A 14,418-nucleotide genomic window follows, 5' to 3' on the forward strand; every position below is an offset into this window, starting at 1 on the left:
GCCTCTCGGAAGGGAACATCTCTCAGCGGACGTACCTGAGAAGTACGGGTCGTTGAATGTGGTGTGAGTGACGTTAGTGCGAGTGCTTATCTCCCCCGGAAGGTTGAAGACTTCTCGCCTCGTCATCGCCTGGCTGCTGTACTGAGACGCGCTACCTGAAGCAGCAGGAGAACGAAAGTCAGAAAACATGCTTAATGTTCTCCAGGTCTCAGGCGAATCTCCACTGACAGACAAACAAATCTGAACCAAATACGCAGCTGTGGTGAGGAATGTTTCGACAATATACCTCCGTCCTGTGACTCGATAGTGATGATGCCCTCCCTCTCGGGGCCAAAGCCCAGCGTGGTCCTCGCCTGAACCTTGAACTTGTAGGGCACATTCTCAGTCAGGTTAGACACCGTCAGACTGGTCTCTGCATTGTCGCCGCCCACCTGGAAGGTCCGCATGTCACCTGAGGTGAATGAGAGAGAGAGGGAGAATATTCTCATCAAAGAGCAGTGGTGTCTCCTCCAGAATCTATCCCTCTGCAACATTAAAGGTACAGCACAGTCCATACGCCTAAGAAGTAAAAAGCCATAGACTCTGCTCTAAACCCACCTCCTCCATGTAGCTGTTCACAGGTGACCACATAGCCCAGGATGTCCCCATTGGGCTTTCGGGGTTTGTCCCAGCTCAGCCGCAGGGCGTCAGGGCTCAGGGCCGTGAAAACCAGAGGACCGGGGGCGCTGGGGGTGCTGAGAGTGAAAGGGGATCCTAGTGGGGGGAGGGCGGGGGAAGTTACTACAGGCATGGCTTCAGAGATGATCTAAACCAGTGTTTCCCAACCCCGTTCCTCGGGAACCCCCAAGATAGTCCTTGTTTTTACTCAGGAGCTGGGAGGGAGCAAAAACGTGGACAGTCTGGAGGTTGCCGAGGACCGGGAGTGGTGCTTACTGCTCCTCAAACTGCGAGGAGCCCCCAAGGTTAAGCGTCCCCCAGTTGACCATAAGCAGTCGCTACATTCAATATTAAATAAACTGACTCCTTATGTAGGAGATTTGGAAGCAGCGTGTTCTGCTGACTAGCCACAGTCTCCTGACTCTGCTCATTAGCTATTCATTTAGTTTTTGGAACATTTGAGACCATGGGAGGTTTCAACTGGGGCCCTAAAAAGAGTAAAACCACCCAAGCAAACGAAGGGAAGATTCTGATCCAAAAGCATGGGGGGGGCGCGGGGGGGTCACCTGGCATAGGGCTGAGGGGGCTTCGAGGATCAACAGCAGACTCTATGGTGATGACGCCCTCTCTCTCAGGGCCCCAGCCCTCCTGGCTCTTTGCCTTCACCTTGAAAATGTAGGACTGATTGGGCAGAAGGTCCTGTACCACCACAGAATTCTCCATGGACCCAGGAACATCCAGGCGCTTAACCTCGCCTACAGGAGGTCAAACACAGCCGGAAGCAACAATTAGCACAGTTCCACTGCAGTCACGATTCCAGATTCTTTATTCCAGATTCACTTTCTAAAACCAAAAGAACGTACCACCAGCCTTGTTTCACAATTTTGTACATCCATTTTGAATGGCAGATTGGGGAAAAAAAGATAATAAAATAATACTTTACAGCTAACATGAGTCATTTCAAAGACAGCTCTTAGTAAATAAACAGCTCGTTTTCTTAATCATAGAAGGAAGTGTTATTTATGAAAAGGCAGCTACATTAATATTCAGGCACCTTAAAGGCCAGCTGGAGTAGCAGAGGTGACTTAAATTCATATGTATTTATAGCATAGTTTACTTTATGAGCAGCAGCACCGATTTCCAAAATAACTAGGGATATTTTTCTGAAAACAGAGAGTGTCGTGAAACAGCCCCCCCCCCCCCCCCCCCCCGGTACTAACCTCCGCTGAGCAGCTGGTACAGCACGCAATAACCCAGCACCTGGTTCTCACAGTGAGGCTCCTGCCAGCTCACCTTCAGGGCAGTGGGCCCCAGCGCCGAGAAGACCAGGCGCGTCGGCGTGTCCGGGACGCCCGGCGTGAGCCTGGGGTCTGCGGCAGCAGAACGCGGACAGGGTGAGGTGGGGGAGTTGGAAACAGCAAGGGAGGGACGGGGGTGGGGGGGCAAAACGGGAGATGAGCGCTGCCACACAGATGCGCGTGTGCTGAGGCGTGCTATGCAAGCTCACATGCATGGGAGTCACAAGTGCACAGCACACACGGGGGGAGGAAGTGAGACAGAAAACGGTGGTAGTGACCAGACAGCGGCACACGTTCACACTCTGGATTGCAAACATAACTCAGCAACACAGAGCCCATCCATGACCCTCAGTGCCTCCAGTCTGAATAGAAGATACATCTTCCCAGAGACTCGATGCGCACAAAGAGAAATATCCTATGAAAACTACCATTGAGTTCAAGCATTTAGAGGTCCCCGTGAGTCTTTTAGTTAAACAGGGGACCGTGTAGCTTATCCCTGTGCATCTTCACAGAGGAGGCGGGGCAGGGTCACGCTGGGCTGTGTGTGCACTCACCCTGAAGCACCCTGTCCAGGTTCTGTAGCGCGTCAGCGACATCTTCAGACTGCGTGCGGGCCCTGAGGCCGGGACCGGTGCTGTAGTTCACCAGCGTTCTGCTGTAGCCAGAGCCACCTGAGAGAGCAGAGAGGGGAGAGCGGGGGGAGGGGGGGGAGCATCACGGGAGCGAGCGTTAAATACAAGAAGCAGGGGACGGGGGGGGGGCGCCTAAGCGGCTGTGAGAGCGGATGCAAGGAGGGGGAGGCGAGGGGGGGGGGGGTGTGTAAGAGGGCGGCAGCGAGCATTGGCGGCCTTGCGGAGCGCGACTGGCAGGCCATGCACGCAGCATCGGGGAACATCCTGCACAGGGTCCCTGGCGAAAGAACCCCCCCCAATGTTTACAGCTGGATTATACCAGCATGCTGCGCGATTAAGGGGTCAGAGGAACGTCAGGGAAGCACCGACTCGTCAGTGATTGGTCAGCAAACACAAGTTTAAGTGGATCCTTAACTTCTGAAATAAAGTTAATATACAAGCTTTTTCGGTTACAGGCCATGAATTTAGTAATTTAGAAACGCATTCATAACAAACAATAATGCATTCATCAAGCATTATAAACGTGGCTATAAATATTTATTAAAAGGTGTAACACATTATAGCCATGTTTATTATGCATTATGAATGTTTTATGACGCTTTCGTCTATAATGCACTACAGATACCTTCATAATGCAGTACAAAGCATCCTTAATGCTTATACTGACCATTATACTGCATTATAATGGTATCTATTGTGCATTATAGATGAGAGCTTCATAAGACATTCATAATGCATAATAAACATGGCTATAATGCTTTATGAATGCATTATTATTTGTTAGAAATGTATTTACGAATTACTAAAAACACGGCCTTCAGTAAATTGTTACCGCTGATTATGCTGGGTGTTAAGGCCCTTTCTGTGGAATTTCACCATAGATGAGTGAGTGCAGAGGACATCAGCCATGGGGGCTTACAAGCTGCGGTCAGTGTGGAGCACTTTAATACTGGCCCACACTAACTCGCAAGGCTTACTGAATGTGACTGAGACTGTCCTGCCTGAAGGGAAGAGTGAGGTGGTTAAGCTTGGATGTCAGTCGCCCCCGGAATGAAGCCACGCTGATGGTACCTGTGCTTCCGGAGAAGCCGCCAGGTATGTCCACCATGACGATGGAGTCCCTCACGCCGTCGCTGTCGTAGTAGCCCCTCTCCGAGCGCTTCCTCAGGACCACCTCCTCGGTGCGAACCCCACCAACAGTCATCATCTGCTGCCTGCGTGAGAGGGAGTTCCCTGAGGGGTGGGGGGGGGTGTAGGGGGAGAGAATGGCAGAGAATTGAGGGTGGGAAGTGAGCCGTAGGTGACGGGGGGAACCTGGATCAGCTACTGCGGGATGAGGGAGGTGGGATCAGCCGGATGCCCAGGAATCCCCTGGGAATCTAAAAATAGTCCTGGCTGAAATCTGCATGATTAATTTGTGGGATTATGCGGCGAGGTTCATTTCTACAGTAAATTTCCAAAAGCTTGGCATGGATAGGATTTGAATGGGCATACAAGAAAATGTCGGCGTATAAAATGAACCCAGGTTCAAGGCGTACAGGAACCTTCCAGGTCTCATTCCAGCAACACATTCATTCAAAAGTTTCAATTTTGATAATTCTGTCATCTATATTTCAAATATTACCCAAGATTTTGTAAGATAATCAAGTTAATCCCCAGAATTATGCCAGTGTCTGTTTTCAATATATACCAGCTGTTACAACTGTAAAAACAGAACATTTATGACAATAAACTATATATTAATTACTTAAAGAACAAACACTGGAAACTAAAAATGTCTCCCAGAGCATAACATGGCAGAAGTCTGTATTAGCAACAAACAGTATCTGGAAATGGCTTTCTTGCTCAGTGCAGGAATAACAAAGGGCTTGATCTTATGGTCCAGGAGCCTGGAATGTGATGCAGGTGCCGAGAAGTATGTTTGTATCTCAACTCATGTTATAACTGTGAGAAGAAAGAACTGTTCTGGGCCTACACACCTGGGCCAGACAGATAAGTGGTGGTGCTCTGCATGGTAGCTCCACCCATCCCATGGGGGGAGAGAGGCGAATAGGTGGAGGACGAGGTGGACAAGTTCCTTGTCGCGGATCCTGGCCCTCCCGGGTATAACATGCTCTGCTCCCACTTTCCGGTCATGGTCGGATCTGAGAAGGAGAAAATCAACAGGAAACGGTTCCCCACCATGAGCCTGAAAACACGGAGGGGGGAACCGAACATCCCATGGGCTCCACTGCCTGTCCACACCTCTGCCTCTGCCGCCACAGCACCTCTACGCCCTGTGCTCGAGTGCAATAGCGGAAAACAAGAAGCTTCCTCCTCCCAGACGGACTCCAGTGCAGAGAGAGAGAAGGGGGGGGGGCGCAGCCGTGTAGCCGACTCCCTGATCATCAACTGGGCCGAGCAGTTGATGTCGGTAGGCGTCTCCTTTGGGCTGGCAGGCCGGGAAGGGGGAATGGCTGCCCGCTACGTTGCTAACCAGGCAGGCTGCTGTCAAAGCGGGTGGGGTGACGTGCTCCAAGGTGGGCGGGGGAGGGGGGGGAGCCTGCATGCGTCAACTGGGTCGGTCTTCACCTTGCAGCGGGGTCTGGGCACGGCCAAGACGCGGCGCTTCATCGTTGGCCTCTGTGTCGGAGCTGAGTCGTCTGGGTATGATATCTGCCGGCAGTCTCCAGGACACCTTTCGCAGGTCCAGGTCCTCACCGACCAGTTGGACATGTTTCCAGCGCAAGCCTTGTTTTGGGGGGAGTGGGAAGCAAGCAAGCACGATGGCGTGTTGGTGGGGAGGCTCGCTGGCCGGCGAGGTGGCTGGCTTTTCGTTAAAGTGGGGGGAAATGGTGAGCTGCTTAGGGGAGCAGGAGCATGCAGGGGGCAGGCAGGCAGGCAGGCAGGCAGGCAGGCAGGCAGGCAGGCAGGCAGGCAGGCAGGCAGACCCGGGCAGTTTGGGCTCAGGAGCGGAGGGGGGGAAATCTCGCATATGACAGGCCTGGAAGTGGCAGCTAAAGACACCTCAGAACACATTGCTGAACCGGTCAACCCACATCCAAATCAACAAAGATTGTATTCAGGAAAATTAAGGGATGTGAGAGATTTCGGCACTCCAGGCACTTCTGCAGCGTTCCTCGAACAAAGCGCTGTGAATCGGTCTTAATCGGCCTCGTGTGGAACATCCCTGTGCACGTCTGACCGGTGTCCAGGTGTGAACACGGCAATTAAAGAATTAGCAGGGGTGTCAAAGCAAGGCTGCGACAGGCACCTTTCGTAACCCATCCAAGTGAAGCGGAATACGATTCGGCCCCAAAGCAGGGCGATTTCAGACAAACTGACAGATTCCTCCTACAGCAGCTTCTCCTCTGCGAGTTTTGCAGTAGCATATGGCAGCGTTTCAAGGTTGACAGCAACTCCTTGCTCAGCAGACCATGACCATTCATTTCCCAAGGAAGTTCAGGTGAAAAGTGAAACAACATTTGTGGCAGAAGCTTCAGTAAGAGGACTGATATTGAATAATAAAAAAAAAAACATTCAATGTGTACAGCATCCCATGCAAGCTACAACAAAGTTGCCAATAATATCAACACATACTGGGTGTGGATGGAGACTGGGAACAGACAGGAATCAGCAAGATAAATAAATCTGCTCTGCTGAGAATTGGATCTATCTTTTTTTTGTGTCATTTTGTAACTCACAAACCGGTGAGAAATGATTTGTTTTGCAGCTTATATCGCTCATCGCTTTAAAAAAGTAGCATATTTGAATTACAATTTTTCATTTTTCAGTCCATAACTCTCTCATATTATATTTGTGCTCATGCTACGTGTCTTCTCTGGGATTGTGACAATCCCCCTGCAGACAAACGTGAAGAGGCGCTCAACGTTATGACCCATCTGCAATGCAGTGGGCTGCGGGCTGCGTTTCCACACCAACCTTCGTCGGAGGTGCTGGACCTGCCCCCTGGGGACCGCAGCACGTCACTGCTGTACATCAGGTAGCTGTCGTAGCCCTCGCCTGCCTCTGCGTCGACGATGGGGATGTCAGGGATGATGGGGACTGTGGAGATAAGGCAGGGGGACAGGGTGAGGGATACAGAGGGAGAATGAAACATCCGACACAGTACTGTGCAAAAATCTTCGGCTGCCGGAGGAGGTCATGTTTGTGCTGGTGCAGGACGATCACTTCATGTCTGCACCAGGTTAGTCATTCCAAAACCTCCCCAGAAGTCACCACATGTTTGTTGAATTCACCCATTAGTGCATCTTGTTTGGTTAAATTTTTTAGAGAAAACGAGAAACATTTTTTTTCTGATTTATTTGAATATATATAAAACGTGTTTTTCCCCCTGAAATATATACTTCCTACTAAAATAACTAGCTTTAAACAAAATTTCCTTTTGCACAGTACTGCACATAACCAAAATGTCAGACATAGAGTATATCTCGTGCAGTTTGTCTCATTCCGCCCTTGCCACCACCCCCCTCCCCGGATCATGTGACACGGTGTCCTTACTGGACATGGGTCTGTTTGGCTGGGTGGCCAGGTTGATGGTGGCATCCCTGTTGGGGCCCCAGCCGACGCTGTTGCACGCACGCACATTGTAGCAGTAGATCTGAGACGGCTGGAGGTTCTCAATCAGGAGCATGCGCTTCCTGGGGTTGTCGATTTTCACCTTCTTGGTGGGGCCGATGGGTTCTGCAGGGCAGCAGACGTCAAGAATCCACTGTCACAGGATATTTACATCAAATAAAGGGCACAGCTTCTCAGTGGTATGAGGAGTATCTGTGTGGTGTACACAATGCCTACATAAACACAAACAGAATGAGTGTCTGTGTAGAGTATAACACACCTACAAATAAACACACAGGGTGGGTATCTGTGTAGAGTATAACACACCTACAAATAAACACACAGGGTGGGTAACTGTGTAGAGTATAACACACCTACAAATAAACACACAGGGTGTGTATCTGTGTAGAGTATAACACACCTACAAATAAACACACAGGGTGGGTAACTGTGTAGAGTATAACACACCTACAAATAAACACACAGGGTGGGTATCTGTGTAGAGTATAACACACCTACAAATAAACACACAGGGTGGGTATCTGTGTAGAGTATAACACACCTACAAATAAACACACAGGGTGGGTATCTGTGTAGAGTATAACACACCTACAAATAAGCACACAGGGTGGGTAACTGTGTAGAGTATAACACACCTACAAATAAACACACAGGGTGGGTATCTGTGTAGAGTATAACACACCTACAAATAAACACACAGGGTGGGTATCTGTGTAGAGTATAACACACCAACAAATAAACACACAGGGTGGGTAACTGTGTAGAGTATAACACACCTACAAATAAACACACAGGGTGGGTATCTGTGTAGAGTATAACACACCAACAAATAAACACACAGGGTGGGTAACTGTGTAGAGTATAACACACCTACAAATAAACACACAGGGTGGGTAACTGTGTAGAGTATAACACACCTACAAATAAACATACAGGGTGGGTATCTGTGTAGAGTATAACACACCTACAAATAAACACACAGGGTGGGTATCTGTGTAGAGTAAGACACATAAATACACATGGAGATGGAGTTGGTATGTAGCGTGGACACACAGTAAAGCAAGCCTGTGTAAGGAGCTATACAACAAAAATAAAGTGCGGAGATGATATGAGGAGTTTTCTTCAGTGAGCGATGTGTGTAGAGAAGGCTGCTTACTGTTGTTCTCATCGATGGGTGTGTAGGTGACCTCGTAAGCGGTGATAATGCCGTTGGTCTCAGCCGGCTCTGCCCAGCTCAGCTGAGTGACCGTGGGGCTGATGACGTTAAACGCGAGCCTGCCAGGCTCTCCGGGCACTGGTGGGGAGAGAACGTATCAGAAGGCTCTGGCAAGCAGCAGGGAGCTTCTTAAAGGGGGCAGTCAGCTTACCGTCCTCCTGCGTCTGACACTGCACCACGCCGCTGTACTGCCCGTTGCCCATGCCGTTGTAACCACACACGCGCATCTCATAGTCGCAATACGGGTACAGGTTAGTCAGCTCTGCTTGAGTCTTCTTACAGTCGATGACCTGGGCGTCGGCCTCGGGGTCACCCTCAATCCAGTACTTCACCTGAGAACGCAGACAGCCATGCTTTATGAACTCAGCGCTTATGAAAACCTTGGACCAGCTGTGTGCCTCTCTCAGAAATACTCAAGCCCTGGCTACACCTACGTCACCTTGTATCCAAGGGGATTGCCAGGTAGAGCAGCCCAGTTGAGGCGGATGGTTCTGGGACCAGTGGCAGCAGCTTTAATATCACCGGGAGGGACCAGTCGTCCCCCAGGAGACTGTGCTGTCTGCGGGAATATTTCCATAAGCTCTGGACCATCCCCTGCGCATTAGGGACCAAACATGGTTCATGTTAAGTTCTCATGTGAAGCTTTCACAGTCTGCAGTGCTTATGAAATTAAATATAATGGTCCTGCTCCGTAATAAATGTGCACCTTTATCAAAAATACTTTAAATATAATTCTTTAATTTCATGAAAACCTGCGTACTATCATTCTATGAGGATTTACCAGAGTCGGAGACATTGACGACGGTCGTCTTCTTGTCCCCCAGGACAGTGTTGCTGCTGGGGTCATACAGCTCCAGTTGGAAGGTCTCGGCTTTGACGGGGCCAGGGTGTGCCCGCGGCTTGATCACCACGTTCTTCTTTGATTCACCGGGGGCAAAGTTGAGGGCACCTTGCAGATTAAAGCGCGAGGCTTTGCGCGTGCGCCAGTGCACAGTGGCTGGGGTGTCCAGGTTGGTGGTGCGCTGCACGGGAACAGAGTACTCTGCATCGGCGATGCTGAACGTCTGAGTGCTCTTCTTGAACGCCACGACACTCGGTTCTGCGTGTGGCACAAAGGGGGTATTATTAGACAAATGACTGGTCCTCATGACAACCTATACAGTAAAAGAGGTAAATATCAGTGAAATGTTCGTAATGTTGCCTGGCTGGTGTTTTACCTGAGCTATCCATAATGGTGACGGTGGTGCGGGGGTATCTGCCCAACTTAGCCCCTTGGCGTGGATTGGTGAGGTCCATGACAAACTGCTTGACCTGCTTTTCACCCAAGAGGGAGTCATCCTCGCTCCATTCCAGGAGCTTCACCGGAATCGTCTTCTGAACTTCCCCAGGCAAAAAGGTCAAGTCCCCTTCCATGGAGATATAATCCTGTAGGTACAACAAGGAAGCGGATACAGATGAGGAGACAGACTAAAGCGGTTTGATTCTATGATCATGTCTGAACATCATTCAACGTGATGCAAAGAAAGCGAATTAAAATCAGCACAAGGGGAAACAGGGTGAGCAGGGAAAGCATCTAAGTGTGCGCGTGTGTGAGTGAGTGTGCGCGTGTGTGAGTGAGTGTGCGCGTGTGTGAGTGAGTGTGCGCGTGTGTGAGTGAGTGTGCGCGTGTGTGAGTGAGTGTGCGCGTGTGTGAGTGAGTGTGCGTGTGTGTGAGTGAGTGTGCGCGTGTGTGAGTGAGTGTGCGCGTGTGTGAGTGAGTGTGCGCGTGTGTGAGTGAGTGTGCGCGTGTGTGAGTGAGTGTGCGCGTGTGTGAGTGAGTGTGCGCGCGTGTGAGTGAGTGTGCGCGTGTGTGAGTGAGTGTGTGCGTGTGTGAGTGAGTGTGCACATTCCTCACCTTCTTGTCCTTGGCAGTGAGGTCACGGGTGCGGTAGGTGACTTGGGTTTGTCCATCCTCATAGATTTCACGGTTAACGGGGATGTTGGCAAACTTTTCCTGTCGAATGTAGGAGTAGGATGGTTGGAGGAAAGTCAGGACGCTCTTGGCTGGGGGATGCAGACACAGAAGAGTGATAAAACTCACCCATAACATGCAAACAGCTCGGATAAACAGATAATGAAACTTCACTGTGAGGAATAATTAGTGTGGATTAGTTGACTTTAAATAACTACAGAAGACAAAGGTTTATTATTATGAGATACTAAAAAGCTGTCATATTCTGTTGAGCATTACAGGCCACAAGGCCAGGGGTCAAAGGTCAGTGAAGTCAGCTGATCCTCACCATGCTCCTTGATGACAGTGATGTTGACGAAACGACGGCCAATCTCAGCGATGCCGATGGGCACATCCAGGGCCTCCACGCGCAGTTGCTTCTTGTCATCGTCCTCGTCCTTTATGAAGAGGGGCACGTGGACGTCCACAGACTCCACCCCCTCCTGCATCTCCACTGCCCCTTTCGCCTCTGGCCAATTACAGGAAGATTCATGCTAACGTGCGGAAAGGTTTGTGTACGTGCACATGTACAGCCACATCGACTCCAAATATTCATTCTCAGATATACCCTGTCCTTGTATGTGGTCCTGCAGCTTAACAAGTTGAGAATTGTGTTAACAATGCATAGGTTGTGGGTTCGAATCCCAGGGAACACACATAATTCTTCCTTCTATTGTAAACCGATTTGGATAAACAAGAAAAAAATATATGCATTGATGTTCCTATGGCTCTGACCTCTGTCTGTAGCCACCGTGTAGTAGCCAGGCACCACCTTGAGGTCACTGAAGGTGCCGGCCTGAACCGACCTCTCCGTCAGGTTGACGATGTCGTTGTAGGCAGCCCGGGGGGCAGGCAGAACTGTGTCCACCACCGTGTGGTTCTGTCTGTGGGTGAAGAACATACCTTTATATATGCTTCTGTTGTTGATATTATAATTCAACTTAATTCATTTTAATTAACCACCACTACTGCGATTATTACCTTTTACCAGCATTTGATTGCTTCCTGAAAAAGAAAATATTAAATATCAGAAACAAGCAAACGCACAGACCAATGCCGTTCATTTTGATAAAAATGAGCTGCACATAATTGCCCAAAGCACAGGTCTTCCCAGTCTCTATTGATTATGAGTTTCTGCCACCAGGGTGTAACCCTGTGAGCTATTATTGCACAGAGGGATGTCGCTATACAGCCATGTCGTCCTCACTTCCTCACCTAAAAATTGTCTTCTTCACCTTCTGCGCTCCAGGGATCTGCTTGTAGACTTCATTGAGCTGCAAGACGACAGAGAGAGAGAGATATCACATGACCAGGTGACAGCCAATGAGCGACGCCTTTCATACGAGCTGCTTCTGTACTTCTCAAGCTAACAGCAAACGCACATGGCAGACAGATAAAGCCCCACTAGTTAAAGGCACTGCACTCACATTTTCCTCCACCTCCTTGCACAGGACCTCTGTGTCCCGAGCATCAGGGTTGGACAGGCTGTCGGTGAACAGGCGGTTAAGGCGCAGGGAGATAGGGTACTGGACTGGAGGGAGACACCGGCAATGACAGGAAACAAGACCAGAAACCAGCCACGTCAATAAAATTATTTTTGTTGATAGGCATTCTGTGTATTTTGCTTGAATAGTTTATTTTTAACCCAGTTCTTGTTGCTTAGATATTGATTATCCTATATTTTCACCACCGAATAGTTTAGCAGTAAAGACCAAGTTGCCTCAAAATACTAACTAAAGGCAGTGAGGTCAACATAGATTCTATGTATAGTTTTCCACATGGTTGATGAGGGGCGTGGCCTAGAAACACAAAATCAAAGCGGGCACAATAATTTGGGGTTTGATGGTCTCTTGCCGACATGCAGAAAGCAGCTACGGTGAGTTTCAGTTAGAGGTTTTGTTGCTCGGCAATAAGCCCACCCAGCATGCACCTCTCAATGTGCTTTGCAATGCTACTAGAGCTAAGCTGCTTTGGGTAAAAGCAGTTAAAGATAACGCGTATCGGAATAAAGCATTGTGGGAACTCACTGGTTTCCTTAGGGCTGGGTACCACCTGGCTCTGGGGGTGGCTGGCTAACCGGTGCACATTGTCCGTGATCTTCCAGCGGACCACATCGGTGCTTTTGGGCGGGCCGGTGCGCATGAGCGGCGTATCAAGGTGGTCAGAAGCCAGTGTGGACTGCCGTAGCATATACTGATCTTCCTTAAAGCCCACCACACGACCTGTGGGCGCAATACACCATTACACATGCAGCATCCAGACTAGGTCCAGAAAAAATGGTCCAGACAACATTCTACATCGTCAGCCTAGGTGCTCACAAAGAGACACTCACACCCAATGCCTTTCTTATTCATTCATCAACCTTTGTTTAATCAAAATGACCTGAATACAGGAAATATCCTACAAACATACCTCTTGCACAGCATGGCAACAGAGCAAGGCATTCCTAAGAGATGGACGAAAAAGAAACCTCATTAGCGTTCCAGATATTTCCATTCTTATAAAATCGCAGGCAGGCAGAATTGGGGAAAGCCTCCCCCTACACAGGCAAAACCGAGGAATGTGTGATCTCTATGCGATGGTGTGTGAAGTGTATCAGGAGATGAGCGTGTGACTATGAGCATGTGGTAGCTAGAGCCCTTGAATCCTGGGCCTGGTGGTATGTAGTGGGTAGAATGTTCAGGTGCAGAAGGAACAAATCCAGACGAAATCCAAACAAACATTTGAGCATGAAGAGTTACAGTCACAGAGAACTTAATTGATTGAAACAAAATCTTGGTCTGGATTTGTACTTCCCGAACCCGGACTCGGGACAGCAGGTGTGGCGGTGGGGGCGTGGTGCTGGTGGGGAGGTACCCTGCAGCATCCGCAGTACTTCCAGCAGCAGAGCAGCAACAGGCCCAGCAGCAGCATCAGGAACATGATCAGGGGAATCAGCCAGAGAAACGCCCCGGGTGGACAATCTGCAAGACACACACAGCAGTTTGAAGGCAAGATCCTTCACTACTGGGGCGACCAGACAATCCATGTCAGGGAGGACCGTTTGAGTTAGGACAGGTTTGCAAACTACCATTTCAATGAAAAGGACCTGGACTTCACTTCAGAGTTCTTCCTGTGTGCTGATTGGTCAGTCTCCTATAATTATGCATGTGTCATTAATACTAGTGAGAAAGAGCTGGATGAGTAATTCATGGAAAGAAACCAAAATATAAAAAGAACTGTTTAGCCAAGCATAGGAGCCTTTCAGTTCTAAACTAGCTTGTAAAACCTGAAGTAGCTCAAAATGTCCTCCTTGACATGGATTATCCGATTCACCATGACAACAGCTGAGCACAGAATCCTTCTTAACCGGTTAATCCCCAAAAACTCGCTTAAAGTTTGAACCGGAGATCCCCTGCTAGGTGTGAGCCAGCAGCCTGCTTGATCGATGCTACACGCATGCAAATGGAGACATTCATTCATTTCATTTCATTTCTTTTCATTTAATGTTCAGACAGATAGCAGCTCACCCCTCTTCTTGAGCACCTGGACTTCATCCTTCTCACTGGGGTTGCTGGAGAACAGCACAGAGTAGTGGAAAGTGCAGTCATCGTCCTCGTCTCGGAAGCTGCACGTCTCGATGGCATCCTTGCCTGTGGACACATGACATGAAGACCCACTGATTTGCGGAGAGTAGTTCAGAAATAACGAGCATATTATGGATCTGATGACGAGGAAGAACGGGCTGCTCCAATCCTTGAGGGCCACCAGGTGGGCTGTTGATTATTTATTTAGAAATCTTTAGAAAGTTAAATGCGATCACTTTGTGACTCCGGTTACCTGGCGTTACCCTCAATCCAGCAGTTGACTGACAGGTAAACCTGTAGCTCTCGAAATCTGGAGCTGATCCGGAAAGCCAGGGGTGGCCAGTCTTATCCACAAAGGGCCAGTATGTAGCAGGTTTTTGGGATAACCTTTAGGCGTGAGGACTCTTCAGCCAATCAGTCCTCTAATTAGTAATCTAATCAGGTAGTTGCAATGAAAACCTCCACACACAGTGGCCCTTTC

General features: G+C 49.3%; 1 protein-coding gene and 1 long non-coding RNA gene across 6 annotated transcripts in view; both read right to left on the reverse strand.

Annotated features, from left to right (window-relative positions):
• itgb4 (integrin, beta 4) overlaps positions 1 to 14,418 on the reverse strand; it is a 30,935-nt gene that overhangs the window by 1,392 nt on the left and 15,125 nt on the right. For 2 of the 3 annotated variants that reach the window (XM_049013282.1, XM_049013281.1), the window contains exons 17-41: positions 13,881 to 14,003; positions 13,228 to 13,334; positions 12,784 to 12,817; positions 12,399 to 12,593; positions 11,799 to 11,902; positions 11,587 to 11,645; positions 11,353 to 11,376; positions 11,107 to 11,255; positions 10,661 to 10,840; positions 10,276 to 10,424; positions 9,599 to 9,806; positions 9,163 to 9,480; positions 8,821 to 8,975; positions 8,533 to 8,713; positions 8,322 to 8,459; positions 7,088 to 7,270; positions 6,509 to 6,631; positions 4,567 to 4,731; positions 3,659 to 3,820; positions 2,510 to 2,626; positions 1,878 to 2,027; positions 1,224 to 1,412; positions 598 to 753; positions 287 to 451; positions 36 to 155 (exon numbers count right to left, since the gene is read on the reverse strand). In XM_049013282.1, the coding sequence (XP_048869239.1) occupies positions 36 to 155; positions 287 to 451; positions 598 to 753; positions 1,224 to 1,412; positions 1,878 to 2,027; positions 2,510 to 2,626; positions 3,659 to 3,820; positions 4,567 to 4,731; positions 6,509 to 6,631; positions 7,088 to 7,270; positions 8,322 to 8,459; positions 8,533 to 8,713; positions 8,821 to 8,975; positions 9,163 to 9,480; positions 9,599 to 9,806; positions 10,276 to 10,424; positions 10,661 to 10,840; positions 11,107 to 11,255; positions 11,353 to 11,376; positions 11,587 to 11,645; positions 11,799 to 11,902; positions 12,399 to 12,593; positions 12,784 to 12,817; positions 13,228 to 13,334; positions 13,881 to 14,003 (3,654 nt within the window). The remainder of the gene's footprint in view (positions 1 to 35; positions 156 to 286; positions 452 to 597; positions 754 to 1,223; positions 1,413 to 1,877; positions 2,028 to 2,509; positions 2,627 to 3,658; positions 3,821 to 4,566; positions 4,732 to 6,508; positions 6,632 to 7,087; positions 7,271 to 8,321; positions 8,460 to 8,532; positions 8,714 to 8,820; positions 8,976 to 9,162; positions 9,481 to 9,598; positions 9,807 to 10,275; positions 10,425 to 10,660; positions 10,841 to 11,106; positions 11,256 to 11,352; positions 11,377 to 11,586; positions 11,646 to 11,798; positions 11,903 to 12,398; positions 12,594 to 12,783; positions 12,818 to 13,227; positions 13,335 to 13,880; positions 14,004 to 14,418) is intronic. The other variant, XM_049013283.1, reaches the window with a different exon arrangement.
• On the reverse strand, positions 7,283 to 8,314 carry LOC125741872 (uncharacterized). 3 transcript variants are annotated; one of them, XR_007397928.1, is made up of 4 exons: positions 8,130 to 8,314; positions 7,801 to 8,082; positions 7,566 to 7,753; positions 7,488 to 7,518 (listed from the first exon to the last, which is right to left on the reverse strand). It is a non-coding gene; the product is annotated as an uncharacterized LOC125741872 (long non-coding RNA). The 3 variants fall into 3 exon arrangements; XR_007397926.1 differs by lacking the exons at positions 7,488 to 7,518; positions 8,130 to 8,314 and adding an exon at positions 7,283 to 7,471 and having other exon boundaries at positions 7,613 to 7,753; positions 7,801 to 8,121; XR_007397927.1 differs by lacking the exon at positions 8,130 to 8,314 and having other exon boundaries at positions 7,801 to 8,121.

Source organism: Brienomyrus brachyistius, chromosome 5 (assembly GCF_023856365.1).
Source record: "Brienomyrus brachyistius isolate T26 chromosome 5, BBRACH_0.4, whole genome shotgun sequence".
Classification (NCBI taxonomy): domain Eukaryota; kingdom Metazoa; phylum Chordata; class Actinopteri; order Osteoglossiformes; family Mormyridae; genus Brienomyrus; species Brienomyrus brachyistius.